At 35.5% G+C, this 18820-nt stretch overlaps 1 protein-coding gene across 1 annotated transcript; it reads left to right on the top strand.

Annotated features, from left to right (window-relative positions):
- The first annotated feature begins 1380 nt into the window (after nt 1-1380).
- LOC143146856 (transmembrane protein 19) lies at nt 1381-3669 on the top strand. The gene is made up of 6 exons (XM_076311554.1): nt 1381-1706; nt 1795-1905; nt 2235-2522; nt 2630-2734; nt 2804-3019; nt 3096-3669. Exons 1-6 carry the CDS (start codon nt 1556-1558, stop codon nt 3248-3250), a joined length of 1026 nt encoding a protein of 341 aa, XP_076167669.1. The 5' UTR covers nt 1381-1555; the 3' UTR covers nt 3251-3669.
- Nucleotides 3670-18820: the final 15151 nt, after the last annotated feature.

Below are 18820 nucleotides of genomic sequence, written 5' to 3'. Positions count from 1 at the left end.
TAAAAATTACCGTAATGGTGACCAAAATTCAGAAATAAATAAATCATTTGTAATTTCTTAATGCACCCAGATGGGAAGCACGTCTCAAAACTGTTATATGATAATATATACTGTTGTTAGTACATAAACATGATAGAATACTTTTTTAGAATATACATAGGATACAATCATTACATCATTCATATTCAGCCATGTGTATGCTTGATAATAGCACTGCCGCAAAATGAAGACTTTCTGATTCATTCAAATGTTTTACATTGACCAATACAATATATTTCAGTAATATGTTTCGCATTGAAATTGTTATACGGATATTTCATTTTAATAATAAATACATATTTCTGAATAAAAGAAAGTATAGGTAGTAGTTTCGTTACATCGTTTTTTTAAACCTAAAGTAACATCTTCACGTTGCATACATGTACATAGAACACGGCAGACCGCAGCATCTGGCTCCATTCGTGTTCATTTATTTTTCATTGTTAACTAAATTAAGTTCATTTTGTATATACCTCAATGTAATCTTCGGCGTTCTCATTAAATTTGCATCATTTTAATCGCACTACCTTTATTTCCTACCCTAAATCTGAATCTTTCGAAATAACGGGAAAATGGAATGTTATATATACTTTAGTGACATGCAAGAAACATTTACTACGTAAAGTTTAGTGAGTATAAAAGTTTTTTCAATAGTATGTACGATATATGTAAATAAATGTTCTTCAATTTTTAGTCATTGAAATATTAATATCGAATTTAAAATAGATTATTTAGAAGTAGCATATAATAGTGTGCTAGTGAATACGAAATTTCGTTTTTGTGAAGTTTGAATTTTACAGTATGGTACATAAATAAACAACGGTAATTTGCTAAACGATATTTGATGGGCTTTTCCATACCTATACAGAGGTCGATTAATTCACTTTGAAAGGGATACAATATACCAAATGTACCCCTTTTTAACAAGCGTCTAGTTATATTATTGAAATGTTAGATAGCGACATTTAAATTTTATAATATTATTGCAATTTAAAATATTTGTGTACATATTATCCAAATAAAGTATTTAAAATATTGGATACGTGTATTAAAATTTATTATCAGGGTGCTATTATCAATTCGAATTGATAACATTGGAGGTGACACGAAAATGGTAAGTGCTAAACTTAGGAGTCCTCATTTTACGTGATATGAAAGACCACCGCTTGCAACGTATTTTTTATATTATGGACGAGGTGTAGAGGATTTTTATATCTGATTTCTAATTAAGTCTTGTATTGCATAATATTAAAACGATTAATATCATGACTCGAACATTTCGGCAGTCGGTATTTATACCGACGTATTATACATACTTTATACCGGCACAGTATATCGCGTCTAAGACTATAGAACGTAAATAATTTAATTCATGGCTGCACGATTTCACCAAAAACAAAGCCTCTTACGAAACACTTTTTTACATTTAACCACGAAGCTAATATTCAATTAAATTATTAAGTATAGTAATTAGTGCTTCTGATTTATTAACTACCGTTTATATTGAGTGCTTAATATGGTTTTGTCAACAAAAAATGAAAACCGGCAATCTCATGTGTTATTACCAGTTATCCTTAGTGCCTTTGCAATTCCAATTTCCATGCTTTTTTGGATCATAAACGTGATCTATTCAACTTTTTATCCAGATACTGAGAACCATTTCGAAGGTACATTAAATACTTGATCATAGTTTATTCCTTGCTCTTTATTTGTTGCTTTAGTCACACTGTTTTGTTAGACATAACCTTTTTTCAGAGCATTTGGTGATATCACCATGGAGATGGCTAGCTGCAATTGCGATTCCTCTTTTCATGTCATTTTGGGGTTTGCAAAAGAAAAGTGTGAACATCAGTGGTGCTGTTCTTGGTAATAAAATGTTTTCTCAATTTTAATAGAGCTGAAAATACAGATGAACTACAATTTCAATATACATTATAGACGAAAAGTGTATTGTATAAATTCAATTAATATAATTGTTAGTCGCTAATTCAACTCAGACAAAATGATTATCTAAGTACTTTGTTTGTAATGTAACACAATGAGACAAATATGTTAAAAGTAAAAAATAAATCATAAAACATTTAGTAAAGTATATTGTATTACTTAGAAAAGAGATATGTAATGATTATTTTGTGCATGTTTCATTTAAGGAGTTCTTACACATTTTAAAGAAGATGTCAAATTTTATATTACAGGATTGTTCGTGGGTTTTATTCTGACAATTACTAGTTATGCTCATCTGGCTTGTCTCTTCACGTTCTTTGTTACCTCAACGAAAGCAACAAAGTTTCGTTCTGACAAAAAGAAAAAAATAGAAGCCGATTTTAAAGAAGGTGGTCAAAGGAATTGGATTCAAGTCTTATGCAATGGTGGTATGGCATCACAATTGGCACTTTTGTACTTATTAGATGTAGGATGTGGAGAACGACCTGTCGATTTTGATAAGAATTATAGGGGTTCTTGGTTATCAGTAGGAATTTTAGGTACGTGTATGGCAGATAATCTATATTATATCGAACAGACAAGATTTATAAGATTTATAAAATAACTCATCGAAGCAACATCGTAATCTTTTGTAATTACAACATAGGGGCTTTTGCTTGTTGTAACGGCGATACTTGGGCTTCCGAGATTGGACCGGTCGTTGGTAGTGGAAATTCTTTTCTGATTACCACAAGAAAAAGAGTGCCAATAGGTAAACTTACCAAAATTGTAATTATGAAAGGCTTTGTACAATGTGAATATTATTTCTTTTTGTTCACAGGAACAAATGGCGGCGTCTCTTGGGTAGGTCTTTTAGTTTCTGCGCTCGGTGGTTTGACAGTGGGATTGTCTTATTACTTAACTGTACTATACACTGTAGATGCAGTTGTTCTTGAATTAGCTGCACCACAGTGGCCTCTTATTATAGTCGGAGGAATTGCAGGTTTATTTGGTAGTCTCTTAGATTCTATTCTAGGGGCTACATTGCAATATTCTGGTAAATTATGTTTTCTTATATCTGAACATAAACTTTATAATGTAGAAAAAATTTTATTATTTGGTTTTTATTTCAGGGATCAATGAAAATGGAATGGTAGTAGAACGTCCTGGAAAAGGGATAAAACATATTTGTGGTAGACAAATTTTGGATAATCACAGTGTCAATCTTTTATCAACCGTTGTGATTGGTCTCACTTTACCTAGATTAGCAAATTTAATTTGGCCGTAAACAGATATATTGTTGTACATATAATATTTTATTATGTTCTATTAATATTGCACTGGGTACGTCGAATAAATGGAGACAGGCACCTGTTGTCGACAAGACAACTGTTTAATTCTATGTCACTAATTTATATATCCGATAATATCGAATTGTGGTCGAAGTAATGGGTATCGTCCTGTTATAATATTTAGTTATAATCTTTACTTAAATATTTAAATAAGCATTTATTGTAATTATATATATATATAAAATTGTTTAATTGTTTTAATACTTAATTAAATCCATATACTTAATTATATATTTAGTGAAATACGTATTTATAAACATATCTTTACTTCAGAAAATGTTATAGATCTATTTACTTCTAAGTGCTTACAATTGTTTTACGATTGTTAAATGCAAAAAGTGATTCATTTTGCAGAGTTTGAATGTACGGAAACAGTATATTTTTTACTTTCTTATCAACAGGGAAGAAGAGTATTATAATCAAGAAATATTTTGAAAAAACTACGATAAAATTTGTATTAGTCATGTATTGATGTTTGTAAATTTTTTATACATGTAATATAATACTCTAAAATAATTTTTCTGTTATTTCCAATTAGTTTTGCAATATATGATCCTTATTATTGTAAGTGGTGGAGTATGTAATACCTAAAAAGGACATTGATTCGTGTTTCTTATCAATCGTCCATTTGATATGTACGTATTAATCAATATGTACGATTAAAGTATTTTGATAATAATATTGTTAAAATATTCGTTTATTTTAATTATATAAATTTATAAACTATAATTTTCTAGAAAATGGGAAATATTTTTATGAATAAAACATTTTATCGGGGCGGATGTTATTAATTTTATTGCTAGTCTGAACTATAAATCTGTAACTATTAGAAATATTCGTACACATTCTTGCAGGTTTAGCTATATTCATGTCTACAGAAAACACATTAACGGTGAATGTTTTCTACAAATCCACTATTTTATATAAAAATTATGCGACGCACCTGTTGCGATGAATTGTGTTAATGGTCTTCTTGTCGTTGAATAAAAGCTATGTCGACTGAAGCATATTTAAAATCAACGGAAACTTATACGGGAAATGCTGAACTGAATAAAAGTAAGATTGATCATTTAAAATACATTTTAAGGCAATATAATCGAATAGTTTGTTGGATCTTTTTTCATTACTGTTTATGTTGTCCAGAATACATTAAATGAATAAGATATATGATATAAATATCAAGTACCATTTGGGTACTATATATATAGAGTACGTCGATCTAACGTGCGACGAAAAAACTGAATAACGAAAACTTGAAAACCCGCTAACAGTATTTTATTATAAATCGCGAAATGACATTTTTTTCTCGTATATTTCTGTGGATACCAATCATCAAAATATGATGTACTTTTTAATCAATTTCAATTAACAGAAATTTCATTAGTATAATATTCTAAATTCGCAGCCGATTAGCTCGGTACTACCCACGACGAATAATTATTGTTCGTTGCGAGTAATACCGATTACCAGGTCTCACCACGTGGAGGTTGCTGCGAGCGGAGACCCGGAGAGAGATAGATGGAATCGAAGTTCCATCGATCTCCCTCGACGCGCGATACAAACGAAGATACTAAACCAAAGAGATGGAAGGAATCAATGTTCCTTCGATCTCCTCGTTTAGTTCTGCCAAGCAATTACATTATGGAAAAATTAGGCAAAATTGGAAAAGACGCGACGCGAACCGTGCAGTTGGTCCTACTAGGTCTATCCCGTTTCCCCTCCGTGGTTCCGATTCCAGAGAAAACGAACGACGCCTACCACTCCCCTAGAGGAGTGCCCCGTTTCTCCATCTTTACGACGAGAGGGTCTTATATTGGAGGCTTTCGCAGGGACCAGCAAAAATGCCTGCTCCTGTGCTCGCAACATGTCCCCTCTGGAAGCGGACACACCGGAAGAGACGGCAATAGACCGTTCGGACTACTTACACGGCCGGCCACTTGCTTGTACAAGAAGCAGTGGTGACCGGACTGAGGAACGAGGAAGCGAGCAAAATTAAGCTAAAGTTTGGATCATTGCTTGGCAGATCACAGCCATAAAACTAACTTATTCTAACTGCAGAGATAAAAGGAATCAATGTTCCTTCGATCTCCTCGTTTAATTCTGCCGAACAATTACATTATGGAAAAATTAGGCAAAATTGGGAAATACGCGACACGAACCGTGAAGTTGCTCCTACTAGGTCGGTCCCGTTTCCCCTCAGTGGGCCCGATTAAAGAGGAAATGCACGACGCCGTCCACTCATATAGAGTGCCCCGTTTCTCCCAACTCCGCGTCAGGAACCACGCAAAGCGTGGACCTGACTCACGAAGGATGACGAAGAGAGGGTCTTATGGCACAAGGGCTTCCGCAGGGACCGGTGCGAACACCTGCCCCTGTGTTCGCAGCATGTTCTCTCTGGAAGCGGACGCACCAGAAGAGACGGCGATCGACCGTTCGGACCACCTCCACGGCCGGTCACTTGCTTATGCAACAAGCAGAGGTGGCCGGACTGAGATACGAGCAAGCGAGCAAAAAGAAGCTAAAGATTGGATAATTGCTCGGCAGATCACAGATATTCGTACATGGTGACCTTAAAACTAACTTAGTCTATACTTAGAATTAACAGTCCCGCGGAGGATGCAATACATCAGTCCTCTTCGTTCTTCGTTCTTCGTTTTCCGATATATCTAAGAGAATGTACCTAAAAGAAACCTAAGAGAAACCTAAGAGAAACCTAAGAGAAACCTAAGAGAAACCTAAAGTCAAGGCATAATAGAAAATAGAAACGAATTTGGTTAGTGGAAGAAAATAAACATGTAAAAACAAGTAGAAATTAAAATCAGAGAACAAATGAAATGAATTACACAAAGAAACAATTAAAAAAAAAAGAAAGGATTGAGAGAGTGGTCGCCAGTACTGACCACCGCCTACCGGCGGCCAGTACCGGTTACCAAGGTGGGGGGTCCCCCTTCCATAAACCTAAAACGAAGAGATCCGTCCACCTCGGAGGCTCCAGGAACAATGAAATTTTAAACAACCGGGGGCTCCTTATATACCCTCCGCAAGGTCACTTACCAGTGACTTACCGTTACTTCCATTGTCTTTGTTCGATCTAATCGAATATTTCAATAAATTGATGGCTTTTTAGCCATTATTTATACTAGAACATTGTTAACAATTGTTTAATCTACGGTCCTACGACGGTTGCTAATAAATATGATAAATAAACATCAAGATATTGCGAAATCTTCGAAGGCGAACGGTTTCGGTGAATGTTTGTTCATTTCCGCGATTGTTACTAACATTTATGCATGTTCCCAATATTGATCGAACAATGTGCATCTTATTTATGTATTGCAATTAATTAAGAAACTTATAGAAATTGATTTTGATCGAAACTCGATGTTAAAACGTGTTTCGTAAAGTTTTAAAGCATAGAATGTAACAATTGTTCATTAGATACATTAATTTAACATTTGTTTAATTCTTATAATTTACACAATTCGCGTAGAAGTTGTGTTTTTTACATAAAAGTGCCGATATTCAATTAATCGCTTTTTTAAATGGAAAAATCATCGCGATGGAAACTTGTGAATCGATAATCGATACCTGTAGCCTTGAAAATGTCAGTTGGATCTCAGCGAAAAATTCCTTCGCGAGCAAAGAATATTTCAACGAAATGATATTTTAAGCCATTATTTATACAAGGACATTGTTAATAATTGTCTAAAGTATGGTCCTACGACGGTTGTTAATAATTATGATAAACAAATATCAAGATATTGCGAAATCTTCGAGGGCGAATGGTTTCGGTGAATGTTTGTTCATTTCAGCGATTGTTATTAACATTTACGCATGTTCCCAATATTGATCAAACAATGTGCATCTTATTTATACATTAAAAATGATGGAGTAACTTATAGAAATTGGTTTAGATCGAGATTCAAAGCAAAATGTGTTTCGCGAAGTTTTAAAGCATGGAAAGTGACAATTGTTTATAAGATACATTAATTTAACATTTGTTTAATTCTTATAATTTACACAATACGCGTAGAAGTGGTATTCTTTACATAAAAGTGCCGAAATTCAATTAATCACTTTTCTAGACAGAAAAATCGTCGTGATAAACATTTGTGAATCGATTATCGATACGTGTAGCCTTGAAAATGTCAGTTGGATCTCAGCGAAAAATTCCTTCGCGAGCAAAGAATATTTTAACGAAATGATATTTTAAGCCATTATTTATACAAGGACATTGTTAATAATTGTCTAAAGTATGGTCCTACGACGGTTGTTAATAATTATGATAAACAAATATCAAGATATTGCGAAATCTTCGAGGGCAAACGGTTTCGGTGAATATTTATCATTTCCGCGATTATTATCGCGTGTTATTAGTCGCTTTGTAAGAATTTTAAGAATTATTAAGAACCGTCGTAGGACCGTAGTTGAAACAGTTATAAACAATGTCCTAGTATAAATAATGGCTTAAAATATCATTTCGTTAAAATATTCTTTGCTCGCGAAGGAATTTTTCGCTGAGATCCAACTGACATTCTCAAGGCTACACGTATCGATTATCGATTCACAAGTATACATCGCGATGATTTTTCTATCCAGAACAGCGATTAATTGAATTTTGGCACTTTTATATAAAAAATACCACTTCTACGCGTATTGTGTAAATTGTAAGAATTAAACAAATGTTAAATTAATGTATCTAATGAACAATTGTTACTTTCCATGCTTTAAAACTTTACGAAACACGTTTTAACATCGAGTCTCGATTAAAATCAATTTCTATAAGTTTCTTAATTAATTGCAATACATACATGAGAAGCACATTCTTCGATCAATATTGGGAGCATGCATAAATGTTAGTAACAATCGCGAAAATGGACAAACATTCACCGAAACCGTTCGCCTTTCCAGATTTCGCAATATCTTGGCGTTTATTTATCATAATTATTAACAACCGTCGTAGAACCGCAGATTGCACAATTATTAAAAATATCCTAGTATAAATAATGGCTTAAAATATCATTTCGTTGAAATATTCTTTGTTCGCGTTGGAATTGTTGTTATTGAGATCAAACCGACATTGTCAAGGCTGGAAATGTTTATCGATTCACAAACGTCCATCACGATGATTTTTCTATCTAGAAAAGCGATTAATTGAATTTCGACGCTTTTACTTGAAGAATACAGCTTCCATGCGAATTCCGAAAATTATAAGAACGAAACAAATGTTAAATTAATGTATCTAATAAACAATTGTTACTTTCCATGCTTTGAAACATTAAGAAACACGTTTATACCTCGAATCTCGGTCAAAATTAATTGCTGTAGGCGAATCAATCATATTTAACGCATAAATAAGATGCATATTGTAAGATAAATGTTCGGAACATGTATAAATGTTAGTAACAATCGCGGAAATGAACAAACATTCACCGAAACCGTTCGTCTTCGAAGATTTCGCGATATCTCGATGTTTATTTATCATAATTATTAACAACCGTCGTAGGACCATACTTTAGACAATTATTAACAATGTCCTTGTATAAATAATGGCTTAAAATATCATTTCGTTAAAATATTCTTTGCTCGCGAAGGAATTTTTCGCTGAGATCCAACTGACATTTTCAAGGCTACACGTATCGATAATCGATTCACAAATGTTTATCACGACGATTTTTCTGTCTAGAAAAGTGATTAATTGAATTTCGGCACTTTTATGTAAAGAATACCACTTCTACGCGTATTGTGTAAATTATAAGAATTAAACAAATGTTAAATTAATGTATCTTATAAACAATTGTCACTTTCCATGCTTTAAAACTTCGCGAAACACATTTTGCTTTGAATCTCGATCTAAACCAATTTCTATAAGTTACTCCATCATTTTTAATGTATAAATAAGATGCACATTGTTTGATCAATATTGGGAACATGCGTAAATGTTAATAACAATCGCTGAAATGAACAAACATTCACCGAAACCATTCGCCCTCGAAGATTTCGCAATATCTTGATATTTGTTTATCATAATTATTAACAACCGTCGTAGGACCATACTTTAGACAATTATTAACAATGTCCTTGTATAAATAATGGCTTAAAATATCATTTCGTTGAAATATTCTTTGCTCGCGAAGGAATTTTTCGCTGAGATCCAACTGACATTTTCAAGGCTACAGGTATCGATTATCGATTCACAAGTTTCCATCGCGATGATTTTTCCATTTAAAAAAGCGATTAATTGAATATCGGCACTTTTATGTAAAAAACACAACTTCTACGCGAATTGTGTAAATTATAAGAATTAAACAAATGTTAAATTAATGTATCTAATGAACAATTGTTACATTCTATGCTTTAAAACTTTACGAAACACGTTTTAACATCGAGTTTCGATCAAAATCAATTTCTATAAGTTTCTTAATTAATTGCAATACATAAATAAGATGCACATTGTTCGATCAATATTGGGAACATGCATAAATGTTAGTAACAATCGCGGAAATGAACAAACATTCACCGAAACCGTTCGCCTTCGAAGATTTCGCAATATCTTGATGTTTATTTATCATATTTATTAGCAACCGTCGTAGGACCGTAGATTAAACAATTGTTAACAATGTTCTAGTATAAATAATGGCTAAAAAGCCATCAATTTATTGAAATATTCGATTAGATCGAACAAAGACAATGGAAGTAACGGTAAGTCACTGGTAAGTGACCTTGCGGAGGGTATATAAGGAGCCCCCGGTTGTTTAAAATTTCATTGTTCCTGGAGCCTCCGAGGTGGACGGATCTCTTCGTTTTAGGTTTATGGAAGGGGGACCCCCCACCTTGGTAACCGGTACTGGCCGCCGGTAGGCGGTGGTCAGTACTGGCGACCACTCTCTCAATCCTTTCTTTTTTTTTTAATTGTTTCTTTGTGTAATTCATTTCATTTGTTCTCTGATTTTAATTTCTACTTGTTTTTACATGTTTATTTTCTTCCACTAACCAAATTCGTTTCTATTTTCTATTATGCCTTGACTTTAGGTTTCTCTTAGGTTTCTCTTAGGTTTCTCTTAGGTTTCTCTTAGGTTTCTTTTAGGTACATTCTCTTAGATATATCGGAAAACGAAGAACGAAGAACGAAGAGGACTGATGTATTGCATCCTCCGCGGGACTGTTAATTCTAAGTATAGACTAAGTTAGTTTTAAGGTCACCATGTACGAATATCTGTGATCTGCCGAGCAATTATCCAATCTTTAGCTTCTTTTTGCTCGCTTGCTCGTATCTCAGTCCGGCCACCTCTGCTTGTTGCATAAGCAAGTGACCGGCCGTGGAGGTGGTCCGAACGGTCGATCGCCGTCTCTTCTGGTGCGTCCGCTTCCAGAGAGAACATGCTGCGAACACAGGGGCAGGTGTTCGCACCGGTCCCTGCGGAAGCCCTTGTGCCATAAGACCCTCTCTTCGTCATCCTTCGTGAGTCAGGTCCACGCTTTGCGTGGTTCCTGACGCGGAGTTGGGAGAAACGGGGCACTCTATATGAGTGGACGGCGTCGTGCATTTCCTCTTTAATCGGGCCCACTGAGGGGAAACGGGACCGACCTAGTAGGAGCAACTTCACGGTTCGTGTCGCGTATTTCCCAATTTTGCCTAATTTTTCCATAATGTAATTGTTCGGCAGAATTAAACGAGGAGATCGAAGGAACATTGATTCCTTTTATCTCTGCAGTTAGAATAAGTTAGTTTTATGGCTGTGATCTGCCAAGCAATGATCCAAACTTTAGCTTAATTTTGCTCGCTTCCTCGTTCCTCAGTCCGGTCACCACTGCTTCTTGTACAAGCAAGTGGCCGGCCGTGTAAGTAGTCCGAACGGTCTATTGCCGTCTCTTCCGGTGTGTCCGCTTCCAGAGGGGACATGTTGCGAGCACAGGAGCAGGCATTTTTGCTGGTCCCTGCGAAAGCCTCCAATATAAGACCCTCTCGTCGTAAAGATGGAGAAACGGGGCACTCCTCTAGGGGAGTGGTAGGCGTCGTTCGTTTTCTCTGGAATCGGAACCACGGAGGGGAAACGGGATAGACCTAGTAGGACCAACTGCACGGTTCGCGTCGCGTCTTTTCCAATTTTGCCTAATTTTTCCATAATGTAATTGCTTGGCAGAACTAAACGAGGAGATCGAAGGAACATTGATTCCTTCCATCTCTTTGGTTTAGTATCTTCGTTTGTATCGCGCGTCGAGGGAGATCGATGGAACTTCGATTCCATCTATCTCTCTCCGGGTCTCCGCTCGCAGCAACCTCCACGTGGTGAGACCTGGTAATCGGTATTACTCGCAACGAACAATAATTATTCGTCGTGGGTAGTACCGAGCTAATCGGCTGCGAATTTAGAATAGTAATTTTTACGGTACAGTAGAGTACTTTAAAGAACAACATTTTTGTAATGAGTATGAAAGTGCGAATATGTTAATGGATCGAAGAAAAGCGATTGTATTTCCGATGAATTGATGTATTGAAATAAAATCAATTTCACTGACAACAGAAACTTTATTTTTGTCCATTATTTGTTTCCATTTCATTAACCCGATCCTATCAAACTGCTAAAACTACTTAAAACTATATCTCCTCGACTATCATGTTCTCCTGATACAAAGAAAATCGGGATCCATGATTCAGAAATTCGTTCGAAAGTCCAACAAAATTTCGATTCGCCGAAATTCTTGGAATTTGACGTCAATTCTAAGAATCCGCGAAATCGTGCCACTTCCTCGCATATCGTATACTGACACCAAGAGTCCCAAAATCAAACATTTTCTAAAATTCATGCCTGAATTTCAACCTTTGGTATCAGGAAAATACCAAAAATTTCGATTCTTCAAGTAGTAATCAAATGTTAAATTGATATATCTCATAGACAATTATTACTTTCCATGTTTTAAAACTTTAAGAAACATCTCTTTACTTTGAAGTTCGATCAAAATCAATTGCTATAGGCGAATCAATCATTTTTAATGCATAAATACGATGCACATTGTTCGATTAATATTGGGAACCAGCGTAAATGTTAGTAACAATCGCGGAAATGAACAAACATTCACCGAAACCGTTCGCCTTCGCAGATTTCGGAATTTCTTAATGTTTATTTATCATATTTATTAACAATCGTCGTGGGACCGTAGATTAAACAATTATTAACAATGTTCTAGTATAAATAATGGCTTGAAGGTCATTACTTTCTGGAAATATTTGTTAGATCGAACAAAGACAATCGAAGTAACCGTGCGATAAAATAAATGAATATTTCTCTACATATCGAAAAAATAGTTTGTATATATGCATATATATTCCGAACGCTCAGTGACACACATATGTCACACGGCGATGAAGTGAGTTGCCATCTACTGGAGAATAGGTAAACTACACTTAAGGTGTGAAAACACCTGGTGGAGAAACGCTCAAGTTTGTTGAGGAATTGTTCTTATTTCCACCAATAGAGAGCGCCACGAGCATAATTTACCGACATTACAGATAAGTAATTCCATTTGTATGGTATTCCCTACCGTGCAATAAAATAAATAAATATTTCTGTACAAAGTTTCGTATGTATCATCTTTCGAATAAATGTAAAGTTAAACGAAATCAGCGTAATGAAATTTCTCTGCATTCTAGCCTTCCTTTATACATTTAAAAAAATCTTTGATACCTCGAAATCAAGGCTACACGTATCGATTATCGACTCACAAGTGTTTATCACGACAATTTTTCTATATAGAAAAGCGATTAATCGAAATTCAGCACGTTTCAGTAAAAAATACAACTTCTACGCGTATTGTGTAAATTATGAGAATTAAATAAATGTTAAACTATTGCACTAAATAGATAATTATTACTTTTCATGCTTTGAAACTTTACTAAACGAGTTCTTACTTTGAATGTCGATGAAAATTAATTTCTATAAGTATAATCATTTATAATGCATAAATACGATACAAATTGTTCGATTAATATTGGGAACATGCATAAATGTTAGTAACAATCGCGAAACTTAACAAATATGTTCTCCAAGGGACGGCAACCCATATAATTACCACGTTACAAATGTTTGGAATTGCGCGTTCCGAATATATTTGCATGCATACAAACAATAATTCGATATGTAAAGAAATATTTATTTATTTTATCGCACGGTAGGGAATATCATACAAATGGAATTACTTATCTGTAATGTCGGTAGATAATGCTTGTCGAGCCATCTATTGATGAAATTCAGAACAATTCCTCAACAAACTTGAGCGTTCCTCCGCCAGGTGTTTTCACACCTTAAATGTAGTCTAGCACTTTGTCCAATAGATGGCAACCCATGTAATTATCACGTTATAAAATGTTTGGAATTGCGCGTTCAGAACATATTTGCATGCATACAAACAATAATTTCGATATGTAGAGAAATATTTTTTTATTTGATCGCACGGTAGGGAATATCATTCGAAAGGAGATACTTATCTGTAATGTCGGTAGATAATGCTTGTGGAGGTCTCTATTGATGAAAGGCTGAACAATTCCTCGACAAACTTGAAATTTCTCCACAAAGATTTTTCACACCTTAAGTATAGTTTAACCTGTTCTGCAATAGATAGCAAATATATTTGCATGCATACAAACAATAATTTCCACATGTAGAGAAATATTTATTTATTTTACCGCACGGTAGGGAATATCATTCGAAAGGAGATACTTATCTGTAATGTCGGTAGATAATGCTTGTCGAGCCATCTATTGATGAAATTCAGAACAATTCCTCGACAAACTTGAGCGTTTCTCCGCCAGGTGTTTTCACACTTTAAGTATAGTTTACCTGTTCTCCAGTAGATGGCAACTCACTTCATTGCCGTGTGACATATGTGTGTCACTGATCGTTCAGAATATACATGCATATATACATACTATAATTTCGATATGTAGAGAAATATTCATTTATTTTATCGCACGGTTACTTCGATTGTCTTTGTTCGATCTAACAAATATTTCCCGAAAGTGATGACTTTCAAGCCATTATTTATACTAGAACAATGTTAATAATTGTTTAAGCTACGGTCCCACGACGATTGTTAATAAATATGATAAATAAACATTAAGAAATTGCGAAATCTGCGATGGCGAACGGTTTCGGTGATTGTTTGTTCATTTCCGTGATTTTTACTAACATTTACGCATGTTCCCAATATTAATCGAACAATGTGCACCTTATTTATGCATTACAAATGATTAAGTGACTTATAGAAATTGATTTTGATCGAAAATAAAAGCAAAATATTAGCATTGATATGTTTCTCGATTTGCGATCAAAATTAATTTCTATAGCCAAATCAATCATTTAAAATGGATAAATAATATGCATTTTGTAACATTAATATTTGCTATTTTTACAGTGTAAATCATTAATTAGTTTACAAATGTTAATTTTGATAAAAAATCGATAAATATATGAATGCCATACTTTTACTTTAATTTTTCGATAAAATTTAATTTTTATATTATAGGTAAACCAATCATTTACAATACATAAATAAAATACATACTGTAACATAAATGTTCGAAAGGTGCACGATTTCTTGATGTTTATTTATCATAATTATTAACAATCGTCGTAGTACCGTAGATTAAACGGTCATAAGTTACACATATCGATTATCGACTCACAGATGTTCATCACGATGATTTTTCTATCTAGAGAAATTCTATCTAGAGAATTGTGACGCTTTTAAGTAAAAAATACAACTTCTACGCGTATTGTGTAAATTATAAGAATTGAACAAATGTTAAATAAATGTACCAAATAGACATTTATTACTTTCCATGCTTTAAATCTTTACGAAACACGTTTCTACTTCGAATCTCGATCAAAATCAATTTCTATAAGTTACTTCGTTACGCTCACTCGCCCAATCGGCCCCTCTCCCTCTCCGATAGGCCCGACAACTCCCCCAATAGGTCCTTCCTCCTCCCCAACAGGCCCCGCCCAGTACACCAATCAACTCCTCTTCCTCTCCGATAGCCCCGCCCACCCCCAATAGGCTACTCCCCCTCTAACCTCACGTGATCTCCGGTGACTTTGACCACCAATGACCTCACGTGACCCCCGGGGTAAATGACCTCCAGTGACCTCACGTGACCTCTGGGGTCATTGACCTTCGGTGGCCTTACGCGAGGTCATTTCTTCGTTCATTTCTTTTTCATTAGCGGTCGTCTTATCTCACGGATAAATAAGTTCCCTACAATGATACATTGTATGTATATATATATATATATATATATATATATATATATATATATATATATATATATATATATATTTATATATATGGTTCTTTATTATTTACATTCTTCCTTTTTGGCATATCATTCATCAAATACTGTTCAGACACTCGCTCGCTGTCACTTGTATGTTATATAATATTATATGTACGCGGTGTTGCGCGTACGCGTACGCATGTGTGTGTGTGTGTGTTCGTGTACGGCTGCGAGTATTTATATGTGTGTGTGCGCGTGTGTATGTATTCATTTATTTATATTTGTATTTATATATATTTGTTTAATATTTCTTTCGTATGTATATATATAGTACTCCGTAACGTGACAAAACGTCGTTAAAAAAGTCAGTACATCGTTCGTAATGCTTAAAAAACCTTAATTCGCACGCTACATCATCTTATGTTTCGTTTCGACAGTGCACAGTAGGATTGCAAATTGTGATTATGTATAAATATATATATATATATATATAATATATATATAATATTATGTTATATATATAAATATATATATATATAATACATACATATATATATATATATATGTTTTTTCATTTTTTTTTTCTTTTGTTCTTCTTACATATCGTATCTTGTGTATTGTTACGTACACGCGTGTATGCGCCGATTGCACGCGAGTGTACGCGCACTTGGGCGATTCGTCTCGCGCGAGGGAAGACTCGTTCTAAATCTTACAAGAATCGCACGCTCTTGTCTCTCTTTCTCTTTTTCTCTCACTCTCTCGCACTTTCTCTCTCTCTCTCTCTCTCCCCGATATCTTTCTTTTCACTTTTCTGCTTTTTTTTTTCTTTCTTCTCGTTACTTTTTCGATTCGCACCCATTGCTACCTCGTAGAAAGCTTGCCCCTTGATATTGATTGGCAACGCGAATCGATAGGATCTAAAAAACCACGCTAAGTGACGACGAAAAAGTGTACAGAATTAAAGACGCGCGCGCGTGTACCGACGAACTACATCGACATTTTGGTAGCTAGTACATTATTTTCGTTTTCGCGCTTTCTCTCTCTCTCTCTCTTTCTTTCTTTCGCACACTCGTTCACTCGTTCGTTCTCGCTGCTCTTTTTATATTCTCTCTTTTTTCTCGACCTCAGGCTCCTCCCCTTCGTCGCGTAGACCCCGCCCCTTCCCACCCTCAGGCTCCCCTCCACTCTCAGGCCCCGCCCCGCCCTACCACAGGCCCCACCCCACTCTTTCCTATCGAACACAAGGTTTTTGAGAGACTCGCTGCGACGCGTGGCCATGCAGATACACAGAGGTAATATCATAAATGCGAGGTTACTGTGTCTCGGTGCTCCACTTTCTTCGCGCTCTTCGAAGTTGATCGAAGTTTCGCACACACACACACGTGTTCCGCGTCGATCGATCCGGCGGATGGCTCGATCGACCCGTATCCCGACAAACGCTGAACGACCGAGGCTTTCCGATCGTTCGGTACGAAGCTTCGTTCACTCGTACGAAAAAGAATGATTGGGAGAAGGCTACATAAATGAACGGCAGAGGCCATACATTTTCATATATGTGGATATATAGTATCTGCATGTACCAAAAAACAACAGTTACAACTTATAACAATCCTTTTATTCCTCTTTTATTATTTATTTATTTATTTATTTATTTATTTATTATTATTTATTTCATTTAATTTAATTTATTTATTTTTTATTTTTATTCATTATTATTATTATTATTATTATTATTATATTATTCATTATTATTTTATTCGTTCATTTTTTTATTTATCCCTCTGTTTGATCACTTGTAATTATTCATTCGTATTTTTTTTTCCCTTTCCAACTTCATCGTCTTCCTCTTGTTATTAGTGTTTAAAGTGGCACTACAGATTACGAGAAAACCTGTAAACGGATTTCTCAACGGTGGAAACGTTCCTCGGGAGTGTGGAAGTCGTCGTCTAGCGGATTAAATTCGTCAAAGCGCAGCTGTAAAACACACACTCCGTGTGTTCGTTCGAAACGAACGAACGAACAAACAAAAACGAACGAAAGGATAAAGACGAAAAATGGTCACGACATTTTCGACTCGAGGAGCAAAGCGACGTTCTTGGCAAACGAAAAGACACGTTTTTACTTTTTTTATCATTTTTCTTTTTTTAATCGTACCCACTCGCTCCCTGTCATTCTCTCAGTATTTCACGCACTCGTCGCACATTCGCACGCGCGTGCACTCGATCTCTCCCTATCTTTTCTCTTTCTCTCTCTCTCTCTCTCTCTCTCTCCGTTTTCGTCCCTTCGCGTTTCGTCCTCCTCGCGAGTCGTCGCGCGAGTAAAATCGAGAGGACAGAACGAGGCTGCGGGAAGACCGTTCCAAAACGAAACGGTTGACTCTATCTCGCCCGAGAAAGGAAACGAACCAAAGAACCAAGTTCTCGTCGCACGAGCACCGAGAGTCCACTACGGAGCGTAGTTTTTCTATATATATATATATATATATATATGTATATATATATATATATTTTTTTTTTTTATGTATATATTTATATATGTATATTTAATATCGTTATGTATAAAGTGTGTTCATCTTCGCACGACGTTGTTACCGTTACATACGTTATCGAATAGTTTTCGTCGTGTTCTCGTTCGCAGTGTCAAATATACTTACAATAGAAATATATTAAAATTGCAAAGTTTCACGGTGCACACCCGGCCTGGAGACGCGTCCCGTACGCGGCGCGTCGATTCCCTTATGTATCTATCTGTATCACTTATCGTAGCGCATCGTTAATACTGCTAACGTTAATACTGATCGAGAACCTATGCATTCATCTGTACACGTTCGTGTTCCACGCGACGCGAGTGTTCGGCGACGACTCGCAATTCGCAACGAAAACAATTCAAATACGATATATCTATAAATAAATTTTCGATTTACCCGTAAAACGTACACCGCTTTCGCATCGTTATCGTTTCGTTAGTCACCGATGTATTGGTATACACTTTATTACCACGGGCCTCGTAAACACCGTACACGTTGCAACGACGTCTACGAGAATGTAACAATGTTCCCCGATAGTGTACAACGACTGGCCCGATCTTCGCGGACAAACGGTGTCCACGAAGAAACGACAAATTTTTATTCATTTCTCTCCACTCGAACATTTCGCGTCACTTCCATTTTTCGAACGTTTCGCGCCACTTTGGTGACTCTTACGCGGAACACGGCGCGTCGAACGAATTTACG

This window comes from Ptiloglossa arizonensis, chromosome 5 (genome assembly GCF_051014685.1).
Source record: "Ptiloglossa arizonensis isolate GNS036 chromosome 5, iyPtiAriz1_principal, whole genome shotgun sequence".
NCBI lineage: Eukaryota > Metazoa > Arthropoda > Insecta > Hymenoptera > Colletidae > Ptiloglossa > Ptiloglossa arizonensis.
The sequence above is the reverse complement of the archived record's forward strand: the minus strand, read 5'-3'. Positions and strand labels throughout refer to the sequence as shown.

Coding starts and splice junctions, on each gene's coding strand:
- LOC143146856 (XM_076311554.1), top strand. CDS start 1,556: ATGGTTTTGTCAACAAAAAATGAAAACCGGCAATCTCATGTGTTATTA. Junction 1,707..1,794: donor TACTGAGAACCATTTCGAAG/GTACATTAAATA, acceptor ACCTTTTTTCAG/AGCATTTGGTGATATCACCA. Junction 1,906..2,234: donor CATCAGTGGTGCTGTTCTTG/GTAATAAAATGT, acceptor TTTATATTACAG/GATTGTTCGTGGGTTTTATT.